This window comes from Artemia sp. Qi Xiang Cuo, chromosome 10 (assembly GCF_049724085.1).
Source record: "Artemia sp. Qi Xiang Cuo chromosome 10, ASM4972408v1, whole genome shotgun sequence".
NCBI classification, from domain to species: Eukaryota; Metazoa; Arthropoda; class Branchiopoda; order Anostraca; family Artemiidae; genus Artemia; species Artemia sp. Qi Xiang Cuo.
This window is the reverse complement of record NC_142803.1, coordinates 43,568,541-43,586,107: the sequence shown is the minus strand read 5'-3', so window position 1 is coordinate 43,586,107 and position 17,567 is coordinate 43,568,541. Positions and strand designations below refer to the sequence as shown.

Sequence of the window (17,567 nt, the reverse complement as noted above, 5' to 3'; positions counted from 1 at the left end):
CCTTGGGGCATATAAGTTGTTTTTGAAATCTTTGTTGTAGAAGCTTCAAAAAGGGCTCACTCAATTGGAAATTCAAAAGGCTAGTACCCTTTTTAACAGTCTAAAGTAATTTGAGGGCAACCAGCCCCCCTCTCACGCCTACCTTTTCCCCAAGCACATCCAATCAAAATTTTTAGGTAGCCATTTTATTCAACGTAGTTGAAAGTTTTGGAAATTCGGTATTTAAGGATGACAACCCCTCCCCCCACAGCCCTCAGGGCAAGGGGTTTAAGTTATGCCCTGGGGGTATATAAAGTTTTTGTAGAAAGCGATGTTGTAGAAATTTCAAAAAAGGGCTTATTTGGTTGGAAATCGAATTCGCCCTTTTTAATAGTCGAAAGTGAGTGGAGAGTAATTAACTTCCCTCCCACAACCACCATTTCCCCAAACACATTCAATAAAAACTTGAGATATCCATTTTGTTCAACGTAGTCGAAAGTTCTGGAAATTAGGTCTTTTAGGATGATAACCCCTTCAGAGCCCTCAGTGCAAGGGTTGTAAGTTATGCCCTGGGGGCATATAAAGTTTATATAGAAAGTTGTTGTAGAAGTTAGAAAAAGGAATCATTTGATTGGAAATTGAAAGGGCTATTGCCCTTTTTAATAGTCGAAAGTAAATGTAGAGTAATTAACCCCCCTCTCACGGCCACCATTTCCCCAAACACATTCAATCAAAGTTTAGAGATAGCCATTTTGTTCAACGTCGATGAAAGTTCTGGAAATAATATCTTTAAGGATGACAAACCTCCCAGAGCCCAGGGCAAAGGGTGGAAGTTATGCCCTGGGGGCATATAAGGTTTTCATATATAGCGTTGTCGTAAAAACTTCAAAAGGGGTACATTCAATTGAAAATTGAGAGGGCTAGTGCCCTTTTTAGAAGGTGAAAGTGATTGAAGGGTAACTAAGCCCCCTCTCACGCCCAGCTTTCCCCCAAACACATCCAATCAAAATTTTCAGGTAGCCATTTTGTTCAACGTAGCAGAAAGTTCTGGAAATTAGGTCTTTGAGGATGACAACACCCCCCCCCAACCCTCAAGGCACGGGTTGTAAATTATGCTCTGGGGGCATATAAGGTTTTTGTTGAAAGCATTGTCGTAAAAACTTCAAAAGGGCTCATTTCATTAGAAATTGAAAGGTCTAGTGCCTTTTTTAATAGTTTAAAGTGATTGGAGAGCGACTAACGCCTCTTTCAGGCCGACCATTTTCCCAAGCACATCCAATCAAAATTTTGAGATATCCATTTTGTTTAACGTAGTTGCACGTTCTGGAAATTAGGTCTTAGAGGTTGACAACCACCCTCACAGCCCTTAGGGCTAGGTTTGTAATTTATGCCCTGGGGCATATAAGGTGTTTATAGAAGCATTGTCATAGAAACTCAAAAAGGGCTCATTCGATTGGAAATCGAAAGGGCTAGTGCCCTTTTTAATAGTCGAAAGTGATTGGACGGCTTGACATTTTTATAGTAAAAATCGATATGGGTGTAATGTATTATTTTTGTTGTTGTTGTTGTTGTTTAGACCAGGGCACTTCGTATCGAAGGAGTTGTCGTAGGAACTTCGAAAAGGGTTCATTCGATTGAAAACAGAAAGGGCTGATGCCCTTTTTGATAGTCGAAAGTGATTGGAGGGAAACTAATCCCCTACCACGCCCACCCTCCCAATTTCCTTTATGTTTAAAAACTAAATATAGCCTGAAGATTAAATCAAAATGCACTGTGTTAATGCTAATTCCCAATAAGGCATCTCAACAGTATCCTAAGAACGACTGAGGGTATTATGTTCAAACTTTCGGGGCTACTTCTGCTCTTAAAATTTAACAAAACCAAAGTAGCGTAAGTGTATCCAAGCTATCAAAGGAAGTAAACAGATTTTTTGGTGAATGGTATCAAGTTTTCCATTTCAGGTCAACTAGAGGAGGTATGAAACTAAATTAAACACTACTATTTGTGTCTAGATTTTTAAAAGAGTGTATGCTGTTAAAAATTGCTGAAAAATTTTTTCAGCATACAAATAGCAGGCCAAATTATAAAGTCTTAAAAAAACGAAAAGATTTCAAGTATTTTTTTCTTTTTCTCTGAAAAGGCTATGTCAATATAAAACGAACAGAAATTAATTAAAAGAACTTTTTCCACAAAATAAGTTTTTCAAAGAAAAGTAAAGAACTCCATTAAACAAACAATGAGCAAAAATAAAATCAAATAATCTACCAAGCGTGAAACTACCAGAAATCAGCAACAATCAATAAATGAAACCCAAAACGAACAGAAATTACAATAAATAACCGAGTCAAACTCAAAACGAGCAGAATTTAACATAAGTTCTGCTCAAAACCCCTATACCTTCCCAAGGCCAGAACATAACTTGCAGTTTACTGAAAAAAATACAAAGGAATGTGCATTGTCAGTTTAATATACATATACTGATACTTAGTATTCAAAATGTTAATATTATTTGATTTATTAAAGTTATAAAAGTAAAAATGGAGCAATGAAGAATACACTAAGTGACAACCAGACACTATATTATTCAATACAAAACAATGACAAGAATGGACATATTTTTGGTTTCTTCAGTGCCTTAACACCGGTGTGAATTTAACCCATTGAACACGCTTAGCGCCGACCCTGAATCCATGATATGATATTTCCTTTCAAGGATGACTGAAAATCTTTACCCCACCCCCCTCTCACCTTAGATACGATACTGTATATTTGTTATTTATACCGAGTATGGGTCAGTGTTGTATCTTCGCCTGTTATTTCAAACTTTCCTGAATTCAGAATTTTAGTTCAAAACTTTTTAACAACACTAGGTGATAATATAGCACCAGTCCGGGGAGTTTCTTAGTTTGTGACAATGCAGGAGAATTAAATTTTATTTATTTTGTGTTAGTAAAATAAATAATATTATTAATTTCTGTATACTAACATAATAGCAAAATTTTTGTACCGAATAAGAAAATTATGCAAATTATGCACAGATAACTGTATTTTGATTTTTTTTTATTTTTTTTTTATGTAAATACAACTACTACTGCTAATTTTTATCGCAGCGCCAACCCGTTTGAGGCCAACGAAAATAAGCTCCCTTCTCCTTCTTCTACTTGGGATGATAAAAATGACTGGACTCACTGGTTGAAGGTAAAAAAAAGAAAGAAAATATATAAGCTTCTTTTAGGAGGATATGTACTGTTCACCCTGTCAGCACGTTATTGGGTTCATATATTGGGAATAAAAAACAGATCTTATACTCTAACGTTGCATAAATGTAGCCAACTTAGTTTTTTTTTCCTTTTATTAAGAAAATTTCCAATATTAGTAAATCGGATTCTTTTTTTGAAAACTGTGGCTTTTCTTAATATCATTGCTCTAGGCTTAGGTTAGTGTTCATTAATTTGCATTTTTACAATAATAACTTCTTCTGATATGAGTCCTATCAGTTCGTTTTCATAAACAAGTACTTATTAAGCATGTGACACCAGATCCCTCATAGGCTCTATGGTCTGTAAAAAGAGGGGGAGATACAAGTGTTTGTTAGACACAAACTCTGGAAACGAAAAAGAAAATAGTAGAGAAAAAAATTAGTATTAATTGGCCCAAGAAAAAAGAAGAAAAAAACACCATGTAAAAACTAGAAAGAATGCAACCTATCCCGGGTACACCAAACCAAGAGAAATGAAGTTCAGAATAAAATAGAAACAAATATAAACCAAAAAAAATGCTTAACCATATTTTTAAGGTGGCAAGAAACGACACCTAAGAGCCCCTCCTACATTTTTCCAGTATTCAACTCGAGGAATTTTGTAAGGTATTTGTTTTCAGATATTAACCTAAAAAATGTTTTAAAAGATAAATCTAGCTTTCATGAACATTTATTGAAACGATTCTGCAGGACTCAAGACTGTTCGTCCTTTTCTTTTTTTTTATCACATTCACTTTTAATTCAGGGAATGGATGTGCTAACTTACTTATCAAATCTTCATGAGTATACGGAGCAGATGGTTGCTACGATTGTTAACCAAGTCTTGGATGCTTTACAATACCTGCATTGGAGAGGTTTGGGGTATCTAGATCTCCAATTTGACAACATCGTGCTAACTTCATCAAGAACAGTGGATGTAAAGTTAGTTGATTTTGGATGTGCAGAGCCAGTATCTAAGCTTGGAACACTGGTGAAGCAAAAAGGTCTGCTTGACTACACAGGTATGATTTTGAAAACTGTCTAAGGAACCTTTGCAAGAATTGATCAAGTATTTTGTAGAAATTTTTCACGTGCATTTTTTAATTATTTATCTTTTTTTGTGCTTTATGATAATTATCATACGGCAATCCATATTGCTTATTTTGCATGGTGAGTGACAAAACAAATTCCATCCGTTTAAGGGTTCAATCTGTTTCAAGTCTGTAGGGTTTTGAAGAGACTATTACCTTTATCATGTCAACTATTTTTTTTTTTTAAGCCGGCATCATTTTTAGATTATTCTTATTTTTCCACTAAGGATAACATGTTGCTTATAGTGGTGCCATATTTTCCATATATATTATTCTTTGAATTTCAGTATCCCAATATCCTGTTTCTTAGCCTATTTTTTCTTCTTTCATAAGTCTCGTCATGGTTGGGCAGTTCAACCATAGATCTTCCATTTATTGAATAGAAATGAACATCCTAGGAAGATACATCTCCATATGCTAAAAAAATTTTATCTTCTTAAGTAATAAAATTTTTTAGTAATCTAAAATTATAAATCTTTTAATGGTTATTTTTTCCAAAAAATGTGTCTTAGGGGGATAGAAAGAGACTTTGCTAGATAATCGTCGCTAAACATCGGCACTGTTTCTGTTTTTCAGAAAAATAAAAAAAAACAGAAACACGTCTGTCAAAACGTTTCTCACTTCTGTTACTTTTTTGTTGTTGTAAAAACAGAAACAGGTTAGATAAAAACAGAAACAGGGCCTATGCTTAAGCGTCACATTTTGTTGAACTTCAGAACATTTTGCATTTTTAAAGAAAATGAGTCAGAAAGGAAGGTAGATTTTGCTAGTGAGTCTTTATCAATTGGTCTTATTTACTGAGATGTTTCAAACAGTTCGTGGTAACGAACTTTAAGTAAGGAGCGACCCGGCTCAATAGTAACCGAAACTCTAAAAAACAGAATTTTGATACGCAATAGATACATCAAAAGAATTGTTAGTCAGTGATCCAGGGACCGTTATCTTTCAAGGGGTGGCTCACAGTCGCTGCAGTTGGTTTGAGGGTGGATTCTAGAGAAATCGGGGGCGCTGATAACGAATAACGGAGTGCACTAGATGGCACGGGTGTTGAACATGGGCATTTTAGCCTATAAAGTCACATTAGGCCTATAACGACGTCATACCGCTCTCAATTTTTTTTAAATGGTAAAATAAACTGAAAACTTTATAAACTTGACATATTCTGAATCCTAAGAACAAGTACTTTCACCTGGTATTTTTAGTGTTTCCCCACAACCTTTATTTTTTTTTTGTTAACCCTTATTTAGTTTAAAAAACAAGGTTTTAAATATACTTTTTCTTAGTTTTTTCGGTTTAACTGAAATTTTTGCCTGCATAAGTATATCTTTTTATGTTTTGTTTGAATTTTGCTTGTTCTTACAAGTTAAACCATGTACCTCTATTTAAAAAAATTTACTTCTTGACCAACCATTTATTTTTTCTAACTAACGTCATAGCTTTCAGAAATTAGCCTACAATGACCAAGTTTTCTTTTTAAATTTTTTTTTAGCTGTTACAAAAAAATGAAAACGAATAAAACTGCACATCATTGGAACCGTCAGAATGTCCTTATACGTTGTTAACAAAAAAAAGTCGAGACTTGAATCTGCAAGAATATATAAGCGTTAGAACAAGAAAATCCCCCCCCCCCAGAAAAAAGAAAATTTTCTGAATAGTGGCGTTTTACTCAAAATATTTTGAAGACAACCTATAATTTTTATCTCATCAAACGATAGATCGATCTTTTTTGAATCAAATCATGTATTTACGTTCTATAAAACTAATAATTTTAACCAGGAAAAAAAGAACAAAAGAACAGATGCCTCGTTCTGCGATCGCATACGCGAATTTGGTATAGTTTTATGCTCTATTTGAATTCTGCTCGTCATTATGAGTCAAACCATGAGCCTCTTTTCCAAAAAATATTAATGCTTGAGTAACTATTTATTTTTTCTGTAGTAGTAGTAGTAGATACAATCTGGCTTACATAGGCTCATACACGAGTCTCAAGGTGGCGAAGCCGTGTGAACACGTGGTGAAGAGGTGACTAAGGCTGATTTGAGATACTATTTTTCTTTAAATCCCAGCGTAGCAGGGGCCAATGATCCAATCGGTTAGATTGGGTCCACGGCCGCTGATGTAGTAGACGGCAACCGTCATGATCAGCTGAAAGTAAGGTTTAGACGACTGCATTTGTAGTTTAATATCAAAACAAATAAAAACCAAATATTTAAAACTTAACATGAAACGGTGGCTCAAACCTCTTTTTCTTCTTCATCTTCGTCTTCGGGTTCGTTCTGATTCACATCGGAAAGTAGGCATTTTTGGGAGTTAGCTCCACACTTGCATGCGCTGTCACAGAAACCTATTTTGGAGTATTTGCAGTGCGAGTCACACCTCGTCTTATTACGGTTGCAAAAGGAGAGCGATGCAAGCCTATGCAGCCTCACAGATACTAGATCTAGCTTCGGTTCATGATCTTTAATTCTCCAGACCATATTGGTAGCCTGAGTTAAATTAATACCGTGCTGTGGCTTCGGATCCAAATCAATGACTGGAACATGCACCTTTCCAAATGAAGCAGAAACGAGATATCAGTTGGTGGTAAAAGCCGCAAATCCTCCAATCTTGGGTACAAGTGTGCTCGTAGATCATTCATACTTTTGAAGTTATTAACACTTCTACCATTCACCATACCCACAAGTTGGTTACGAATCACGATTAAGCCATATCTGTGCACGGAATAAGACTCTTCTGCAAGAAGTCAAGCCTTATTACCCAAAGACCTCGGCCAAGTTTCCGTAATCTTTAGTGCTGAAAAAAAACGGACCTTTCCAATTCCATACAGAGAGCTTGTGGTGTCACATCCACTCAAGCTGTGGCAAGGCGTTGCAAAATGTTAATCCTAGTTTTTGTGCTGCCTTATGAATAGGTATGCAGTAGGACGGAAACTTAACCAAGAGCTGCTTGAGGCCGAGACTAGCAAGATACTGGAAGTAATATGCAGCTAGTAAGACGATATCATTATCGTTGGCTTGTATTATCACAAGTGTGCGCTTTCGTCTTGCGGCAACTGCTGTGTGGTATAACACCCGAGTGTCTGCTTTCTCATGGCAAGACGAGAGATCGTCATCAACGGAGCTTCCATGGGGCGTAACTGTAACAGCCCTATATCGACTCTCGAAAACTCCAGCGAGATGAACCTACAGACGGGTCAAAATTTTGTACTCCAAGACCTCGAAAAGAACTTTCAAGAGTCGACCTTAGGCTAAGCGACTACTGAGAATACCGTCCCAGAGTGTTGCAGTTTTTCTGGAGGAAGTGAACGGGCTGGAAATATTTCTTCTAGGATCTCCTCTTCTTTCTCGACAGTCAGATGCTTCTTTGAGGTTAAACGAGTATTCATCACGGGCTCTATCGTCACTAAGACTGTCATACCTGTCATTAACCAAATGGATAGACTGACAAGCTTTGGGTATATTTCTAAGAATCCCATCGTAAACTCTTATTCTAAAATCGGCTAGCTTCTCATTTTGTTCTGGTCGATAGCACCTTATGACACTCATGAAACCAACTGTATAGTCAGATCGAGGAGTCTTCAAAAAGCGTATGTGGAACCATTTTTGGCCATGACTGCAAGCCAGACTGTTGCAGACTATAGTTCAGGGATGTTTATTTTGTACTAGTACGAAGCTGAGGCTCCCTACCACTTGATGATAGTGCTGCAAGTGAGGCCGGATATGGATATAGCTCGTACTAGCAGCTCACAGAGGGACGACGTTTGTGTTGAATGTTCAAGAGGCAGAGCTCGTTTAAGCAGCTCAGTTTTCCCAAAATATGTTTTTGTGGCTCTTTCTTTTTTCCTGTTTTGGCAAAAGAGGCGAAAGTTTGTACTATTCCAACTTTCAATTTCGTGGATGTACCTTTAAGATACGAGCTTATGGCTTCAAAGGCAATTTCTCAGATGTTCAGCAGACTATTCGCTATGACTTCTGGAGCTGTATTATTTGTCATCAATCTGTGCAGTTCTGTTTTCGTCGTCTTGAATGGGTTCTTGAACAACTTCACCAAGTCCATAACCCGATTTCGGCCATTTATTGCCAGATTTATAGATACGATGGTATCCTTACGATGTTTTATTGCCTTTTCATCCATATTCAGGTTTGCTTTCAGCGTTCTGATGACTGCTGCAAGAAAGGGGAGAGTAGCCAGATATCGATCCCTGGCATTTTCCTTCGTTATCGCACCAACGATACCAGAAACTCCTCGATGACCTTTTATGGCAAAATTAACAGTCTACTCTAAAGCCAGATCGCATGAATTGCTGAAAAACGACTCGGTTGTTTTTCTAACAACAAAATTGTCACTTACAAACCCTCTTTGAACTTCTGGCGCTTTTTCAGGCAGGCGTAACAATTCTTCTAGGTAATTAAGCGCAGCTGCGGCATGTATATGGTTTCCAGAGGTGAAGAAAATCAGACTCATCTCTTTTGTGGCGTTTAAGTGTGATCCCCAGTCTGCAGCTCTTTCAGCATAAAGATAGTCGTTTCCGGCACGGATAAGATCTAAATAGTTGATCCAGAGGCTGTGATTCCTTATGGTACATCTGGACTCGTTGTACTTCGAGAACTTCTCGTTGTACTTCCAACACATCTCCTATCTGTTTACATGCTTCAGAACTAGCTTCAATTTTGAAGCGTTTAATTGCATCACTCAGGATTCGAAGTTTTTCGACTGTAGAAGGCACTAAAACAAAGCAGGATGTTTCAAGCCAATTCTCAAATTCCTCCCACCAGAATGCGTTCATTCCTTCGTAGACCTGGAAGTGAGCATGGAGTGCCTGGTGCATGTTTTTTCCTGAAAGGACCTTTTTCGCAATTTCCTTCCCTGAGAATATCTGCCGCAGCAATAACTTCTTTTAGTCCTGCTCCATCCATGAGAGATCCAACCGCTTTCAAATAGTTCATGAGCTTGTGAAAACCGCCCAATAAGAGAACTAGATTGGAGAATTTTTCGGGCTGGGACTTTCGAAGGCCATAGCTTATTTCATAGACAGCTAGATCCTGACTGATGGCCGTGTACTGGTTTCCAAGCTTCGCTGCTGCTTTTTGACAGATGCTAATGGCAGAGGCTACGACTTCACAGGATGTTAGTGAATAGGGAAGCAAGGGTAAGTAACCTACGGTGGTTTTGCTACACCAGGAAGAAACGATTCTTGTGTTGAAGGCTTTCCAACCGGAAGTTGACTCTTCAAATTCCAGTTCAAGAAGTTTCGTAGGGCACAACCTACAAAGCGTCCAGCAGAGGTCCAGGTTCGGCACCGAGAATGGCACCGGAGTCTCGTAAATATTTTCAAACAAAGAAAGTAAGGAAGCGGAGTCACAACGTCGAGTTTTCATGGGAATTTTAACCTTCCAGGCATGTTCACTAGTTTGAGTGTCAAGAGCGGTTACCATCTGTCAAGTTCTTTCCTGGGGATTCCTCCCGAAACATCCGCTCGACACACCAGTCACATCAACAGTTCTTCCGATGTCTGCAGGAGACGTTGACGAGCAGTCTGTAGAAAATAAATCATCGTTAAAAATCAGAATTCATTACAAAAATTTTCAATAAAAGTAAAAATCCGAGATTAAATGTGGATTAATTTGAATTTGGAATGTGGCCTACATCAGTCCCAAGTTGTGAATTTCTCGGTCGGAGGGAAACAGGAAACGGAACAAGCTGAATTTCAGAAGAAAACACAACAATTGTAACACAAAAATGAAAACCGGACAAAAAAAACACAACAATGAGACAACATTACTAAGCTAGAAAACAAGGTGTACCTCATGCAAGAGAACTGACACCCCCGCCTAAAATCGTTGTTGCCAGAATCTTTACCTTTAGCTGGAGCAGATCAACATCCTAAATCCTTTCCTTTTATGTTATAACTTTCGCTACTTTATGCAACTAAAACCCGATATGTAAGATGCTCAGTTTTTTTTTTATTGCTATGGAAACTGAATTCGCACATGCGATCGCAGAACGAGGCATCTGTTGTTTTTTTTTCCTGGTTAAAAATGTTATATATATAAAATTTAAATGCAAAAATTAATTAAAGTATGAGTGATATATTGTTTGGTGAGATAAAAATTATAGGTAGTGTCAAAAATATTTCGAGTAAACGCCACTATTTAGAAAATTTTCTTATTTTTTTGGAGGGGGGGGATTGTCGGGTTCAAAAGATTATATATTCTTTCAGATTCAAGTATCGACTTTGTTTTTATTAAAAGCGTGTAAAAGACATTCTGACGGTTCAAATGATGTGCAGTTTCATTCGTTTTCATTTTTTTTTTTTAACAGCTAAAATAAATTAAAAAAAAATCTTGGTCATTGTAGGATAATTTCTAAAAGCTATGACGTTATTTAGAAAAAATAAATAGTTGCTCAAGAATTAAGATTTTTTGGAAAAGAGGCACATGGTTTGATTCGTAATTACGAGCAAAATTCAAATAAAGCATAAAAAAAATATACTTATGCAGGCAAAGATTTCAGAAAAACCGAAAAAACTAAGAAAAAGTATATTAAAAAACCTTGTTTTCAAAATTAAGCAGGGGTTAACTAAAAAAATAAATGTTGTGAGGAAAAACTAAAAAAAACAGATGAAAGTACACATTCGTATGATTCAGAATACGTCGAGTTTATAAATTTTTCATTTATTTGACCATGTAAACAAATCAAGAGCGGTATGACGTCGCTACAGGCTAAATTTGACTTTATAGGCTAAAATGACCATGTTCTACATGCGTGCGAACTTGTGCACCCCGATATTCGTTGTAAGCGCCCCCGATTACCCTAGAATTTACTCTCAAACTAACTGCAGCTGATGTGAGCCACCCCTTTCCTTTTTTTGAACGATAGCGAGCCTTGGATCACTGACTATGTATTTTTATGCTGATTTCAAATATATAAGTGTCATCAAGTTTTGTCTTACCATCACAAGCAACAAAAGTGCGGAGAACAATAGGGAAATCTTTTTGTAAGACAGTGGAGATAATTTGAATGAATATTTCGGCCCTATAACCAAGGGCCGTCCTCAGCAAGACAAAAATATATGAAACAAAAAAGACTCACAACAACATGCGACCAATAAAACCCAAAAGTAAATATTTTTCAAAACAGTCCTAGCATCCTTACTTCAGCGAAGTTCAACCAGGACTGATAAATCACAAAAATTCATCACAAAAAAAATACGAGAATCAATTGAAATCAGACTTAAGATTAATAATAATATTTCCTTAAATAGGGACTTGGGGGAATATACACTAAATGCTCTATACACAAATTTAATTAAAAATGATCTTACAAAATATTTTAAAAAACCGATAGACATGAACACAGAACCGGTCACAAAAAGATCTTTGAGGCTAGCTGCCAAAAAAGCTGGATTAGCACTAAGAACGTGTTTTTAAATTATTTTTCTTTCATCTCATTGAATCGCCTTGTTTTACCTTACATTTTATCAGTCCTGGTTGAACTTCGCTGAAGTAAGGATGCTAGGACTGTTTTGAAAAATTTTTACTTTTTGGTTTTATTGGTCGCATGTTGTCGTGACTCTTTTTTCTTTCATATATTTTTGTCTTGCTGAGGACGGCCCTTGGACATAGGGCCGAAACATTCATTCAAATTATCTCCACTGTCTTGCAAAAAGATTTCCCTATTGTTCTTCGTACTTTTGCTGTTTGTGATGGAAAGGCAGTGTGGTCTTAGTCGCTATTTTCGTCTTACCCATCAAAAGTTACAAGACTGAGAAAATGTGCATTATTTTCAAAAAGAGGGGGAAACACCCTCTAAAAGTGGTAGAATCTTAATTAAAATCACACCATCGGATTCAGCGTTTCAGAAAACCCTACTGTAGAGGTTTCGAGCTCCTATCTGCAAAAAAAAGGAATTTTTTATTTTTTGCCAGAAGAAAGATCACGGATACATGTTTATTTGTTTGTTTTTTTTTTGTTTGTTTTTCCCAGGGTTGATCATAACAATCCAGTGGTCCTAGAATATCGCAAGAGGACTCATTCGAACGAAAGCTAAAGCTCCAGTGCCCTTTTTAAGCGATAAAAAAAACTGGGGGGTAACTAGGCCCCCTCCCACACTCATTTTTTCCGCAAAGTCACCTGATCAAAATTTTGAGATAGCCATTTTGTTCAGCAAAGTCAAAAATATAATAACTATGTCTTTGAGGATGACTTAATCCCCCACAGTCCCCGGGGAAGGGATGCAAGTTATAAACTTTGCCCATTGTGTGCATGTAGAATTGGTTATTGGGAAGTATACAGACGTTTTCAGGAGGGATTTTTTTCTAGTGGAGGGTCCGGGAAGGGGATTACGTGGAAGGATCTTTCCATAGAGGATATTTTCATGGGGGAAGGGACACTTCTATAAATGAGGCGCCGAATTTCCCAGCATAATTTAAAAACCGATCGGAAATTAAATAAATAAAACAAGTTTTTTCAACTGAAAGTAAGGAGCGACATTAAAATTTAAAACGGATAGAAATTATTGCGTATATGAGGGGGTTAGCCCCCTAGTCAATACTAGGGGGTTAACGCTAAATTTTTAATACTACTCTTTACGCTAATTTTTTTTAGTACTTTCAAAAGAGCTATCTATTCTAATTAAACGGCCTTTGTGATTCAAGGGTCATTATTAAAGAATTTGAACAATATTGAAACTCTAGCGCAAAGAGCAAGGTATTGACTAGGGGGCAAACCCCTCATAAACGTATTAATATCTGTTCGTTTTAAGTTTTAATGTTACTCCTTACTTTCAGTTGAAAAACTTGTTTTTTTTAATTTAATTACCTAATAGGAGGTAGGAACAACTATTTAAGATTGGGGTAAATAGTTTGTCAACTTTACCTTATAGATAACCTATCGTAATTCTATTAAGCTTAAAATGACCCTGAATTATTCAGTTGCGATTCTTTCTAATTTTCCTTCCAATTAGATCCTAAGAAAGGTCTCGAAAGTTTCAAAAACTTCATTTTTGCTCTTCTATAAAATGATTTAAAATGTGTTCTAAACACCTTTGTACAGAGCAGGGGTTAACTCGTGAGATTTCAGGAAAAACAATTATTCTCTGTTTGGAAATTAAATATAAATTTTTTTTTTAAACTGAAAGTAAGGAGCAACATTAAAAATTAAAACGAACAGAAATTATTCCGTATATGAAAGGGGCTGTCCCCTCTTGAACGTCTCACTGTTTATGCTAAAGTTTGACTCTTTGTCGCAACTCTACTTTTTAATTGAACAAAAACTTTAGCGTAAACAGCAAGGTGTTGAGGAAAGGATTCCCCTTTCACATACGGAATAATTTCTGTTCGTTTAAAGTTTTAATGTCGCTCCTTACTTTCAGTTTAAAAAAAACAACTTTTTTTTATTTAATTTCTGAACGTTTTTCAACTAATGCAGATTCGAATTTGGCCCACCGTACATGAAAAATTAAATCAAAATTTGCATATTAATTTTGGCAGATTAAAATTGCCGGGGATCTGGAAGATTCAGCTAGAGGGCATAATAGTAAAATATTGTACTGGCATGTTAATAAATTGAGAGGGAGTAGTCAATCCGGACTTGGCCCAGTTAAAGACAGGAATGGGGTCACAATTAGCGATAAGGAAAGAACTAGAGAGATGGGCCGAACATTTTGAGAATTTGCTTGACCGAAATAGAGTTGCAGAAAAAGATATAGAGGAAAATGAAAAAGTTTGTGATACCTTGGATGTAAAGGAAGATTGGTTTGTGAGGAATTAGCAATAGTACTAAAAGGATTTAAAAAAAATAATAAGGCTCCAGGTGCTGATAGGGTGGTAAATGAGTTTCTTAAATATGGTGGCTCTGAGGTTAGAAATTAGTTACTGAAGATTATGGATGTGATTTCTGAGAAATGGGAAGTACCTAACGATTTTAGGAAAACCTTAATTAAGCCACTTTATAAGAAAGATGATAAAAGTGAGTGTGGTAATTATCGAGGCATTAGTCTGGTAGTAGAGATGCCATAATATCTCCCAGGACTCACCCCTGCTGCCACCTACAACTTTTTTTACATAATTTATGTCTGTTTGTTGTCAGTGAGAATGAAAAAACAGGAACTTTGTCACATTTATGTCTGTTTTCTTGGATGGTTATGTGTGTTGGTCGATTTATTTGATGTTTTTCATGGATGGTTATGGATGATTTATGGTTTTTGTCAGTGAGAATGAAAAAACAATATTTTTGTCACTTGAAAAACATGAATTTTGTCACATTCATGGATGTTTTTATGGTTTTTGTCAGTGAGAATGAAAAAACAGGAACTTTCTCACATTTATGTCTGGTTTATGGTTTTTGTCAGTGAGAATGGAAAAACAGAAACTTTCTCACTTTCATGGATTATTGAGTCATTAATCAAATTGTTTCCGGGCAAGGTTAATTAATGTCTGGAAGATGACGTCAAGTTAATTAATGTCTTTGATGTATTTCCAAAGAGAATGTTTCCGAGGCAAAGTTTAGATCACACATGACAGATGATGTCATGATTGATTGATTGACATGAAAGGGGAATTAATTTGTTGTTTCTAAAGAGAATTGATTTGACACGAAAGGGAACTAATTTGTTGTTTCTAAAGAGAACTGTCTCCAAGCGAATGTTTAGATCTTAGCGATGAAGAGATTGATTCACGAAAGGGTTTCCAAATAATTTGAAATGTATCAGCGCAGAGATGCCAAACAAAAGGAACACGCTGAAATTACATTTAGGGATTATTTGGGCGAAACCGTTTCAGTCATTTTATGGAATTATTTCGGTGAAACAGTTAGAGACATTTTAAAAGATGATTTAAAAGATGATTTTAGAAGAGGATTTGAGGGTGAAACTCTGTGGTCGTTATAATACACAAAGTTCCATTTGAACAGTGTTGAGAGGTCCCCTACCACAACCCCAAAGGGTTCCGATCCCCCTACCCCAACCCCGAAGGAAGCCACCGGTCCTCAAAGGTCCCCCAGGCTCCCAAAGGGCCCCCGGACCCCCAAAGGCCCTCCCCCTGTCCTCAAAGGTCCCCCAGACTCCCAAAGGGCCCCCGGACCCCCAAAGGCCCTCCCCAGACCCCCAAAGGCCCTCCACGGACCCCCAAAGACCCTCCCCGGACCCCCAAAGGCCCTCACCCGGTCCCCAAAGGTCCACCGGTCTCCCAAAGGACCAATCGGCCCTCAAGTGCCCCCCAGACCCCCAAAGGCCCTCCCAAGACCCCCAAAGGCCCTCCCCAGACCCCCAAAGGCCCTCCCCAGACCCCCAAAGTCCCTCCCCGGACCCCCAAAGGCCCTCCACCAGTCCCCAAAGGTCCACAGGGCTCCCAAAGGGCCACCCGGCCCTAAAGGTCCCCCCTCACCCACAACATTACTTTACAGCTCTTGAAGGCCACAACACCAAGCAATACTTTTCAAAAGGCATTTCAGAACAAGTTCTTTTCTTAATGCCCCTCCTAAACCCATTTTCCAACTTGAAGTACCCATCCTTTTCACCCACAACTTTACTTTACAGCTTTTGAATGCCCCAACACCTAGCAATACTTTTCAAATGGCATTTCAGAACCAGTTCCTTTCTTAATGTCCCTCCTAAACCCATTTTACAAGTTGAAGTACCCATCCTTTTCACCAACGACTTTACTTTACAGCTATTAAAGGCCACAGCACCAAGCAATACTTTTCAAAAGGCATTTCAGAACAAGTTATTTTCTTAATGTCCCTTCTAAACCTATTTTCTAACTTGAAGTACCCATCCTTCTCACCCACAATTTTACTTTACAGCTTTTGAATGCTCCAACACCTAGCAATACTTTTCAAAAGACATTTCAGAACCAGTTCCTTTCTTAATGTCCCTCCTAAACCCATTTTACAAGTTGAAGTACCCAACTTTTTCACCCAGAACTATACTTCACAGCTTTTTGAATGCCCACAACACCAAGCAATACTTTTCAAAAGGCATTTCAGAACAAGTTCTTTTCTTAATGTTCCTCCTAAACCCATTTTAAAACTTGAAGTACCCATCCTTTTCACCCACAACTTTACTTTACAGCTTTTTGGATATCTCAACACAAAGAAATACTTTTCAAAAGGCATTTCAGAGCAACTTCCTTTCTTAATATCCCTCCTAAACCCATTTTACAAGTTGAAGCATCCATCCTTTTCACTCACAACTTTACTTTACAGCTTTTTGGATGCCTCAACACCAAGAAATAGCATTCAAAAGGCATTTCAGAGCAACTTATTTTCTTAAAGTCCATTCTAAACCCATTTTACAACTTGAAGTACCCATCCTTTTCACCCACAACTTTACTTTACAACTTTTTGGATACCTCAACACCAAGCAATACTTTTCAAAAGGCATTTAAGAGCAAGTTCCTTTCTTAAAGTCCTTCCTAGACCCATTTTACAAGCTGAAGTACCTGTACTTTTCACCCACAACTTTACTTTACAGATTTTTGAATGCGCCAATATCATGCAATACTTTTCAAAGACATTTCAGAACAAGTTCTTTTCATAATTTCCATTGTAAACCCATTTTACAAATTGAAGTACTCATCCTTTTCACCCACAACTTTACTCTACAGCTTTTTGAATGCTCCAACACCAAGCAATACTTTTCAAAGGGCATTTCAGAACAAGTTCTTTTCTTAATGTCCTTCCTAAGCCCATTCTACATGTTGAAGTTCCCAACCTTTTCACCCACAACTTTACTTTACAGCTTTTTGGATACCTCAACACCAAGAAATACTTTTAAAAAGATATTTCAGAGCAATTTCCTTTCTTAATGTCCCTTCTAAACCCATTTTCTAACTTGAAGTACCCATTCTTTTCACCCACAACTTTACTTTACAGCTTTTTGGATATCCCCAACACCAAGAAATACCTTTCAAAAGACATTTCAGAGCAACATCTCTTCTTAATATTCATTCTAAACCCATTTTACAAGTTGAAGCATCCTTCCTTTTCACCCACAACTTTACTTTACAGCTTTTTGGATACCTCAACATCAAGAAATACCTTTCAAAAGGCATTTCAGAGCAAGTTCCTTTCTTAATGCCCCTTCTAAACCCATTTTCCAGCTTGAAGTACCAATCCTTTTTACCCACAACTTTACTTTACAGCTTTTTGAATGCTCCAACACAAAGCAATACCTTTCAAAGGTATTTCAGAGCAACTTACTTTTTTAATTTCACGTCTAAACACATTCTCCAACTTGAATTAACTATCCATTTTACTCAC

At 37.1% G+C, this 17,567-nt stretch overlaps 1 protein-coding gene across 1 annotated transcript in view; it reads left to right on the top strand.

Moving 5' to 3' along the window:
• Obsc (Obscurin) overlaps window positions 1–17,567 on the top strand; it is a 247,589-nt gene that overhangs the window by 209,433 nt on the left and 20,589 nt on the right. The window contains exon 34 of the mRNA XM_089096011.1: window positions 3,984–4,239. Coding sequence (XP_088952137.1) covers window positions 3,984–4,239 — 256 coding nt within the window. The remainder of the gene's footprint in view (window positions 1–3,983; window positions 4,240–17,567) is intronic.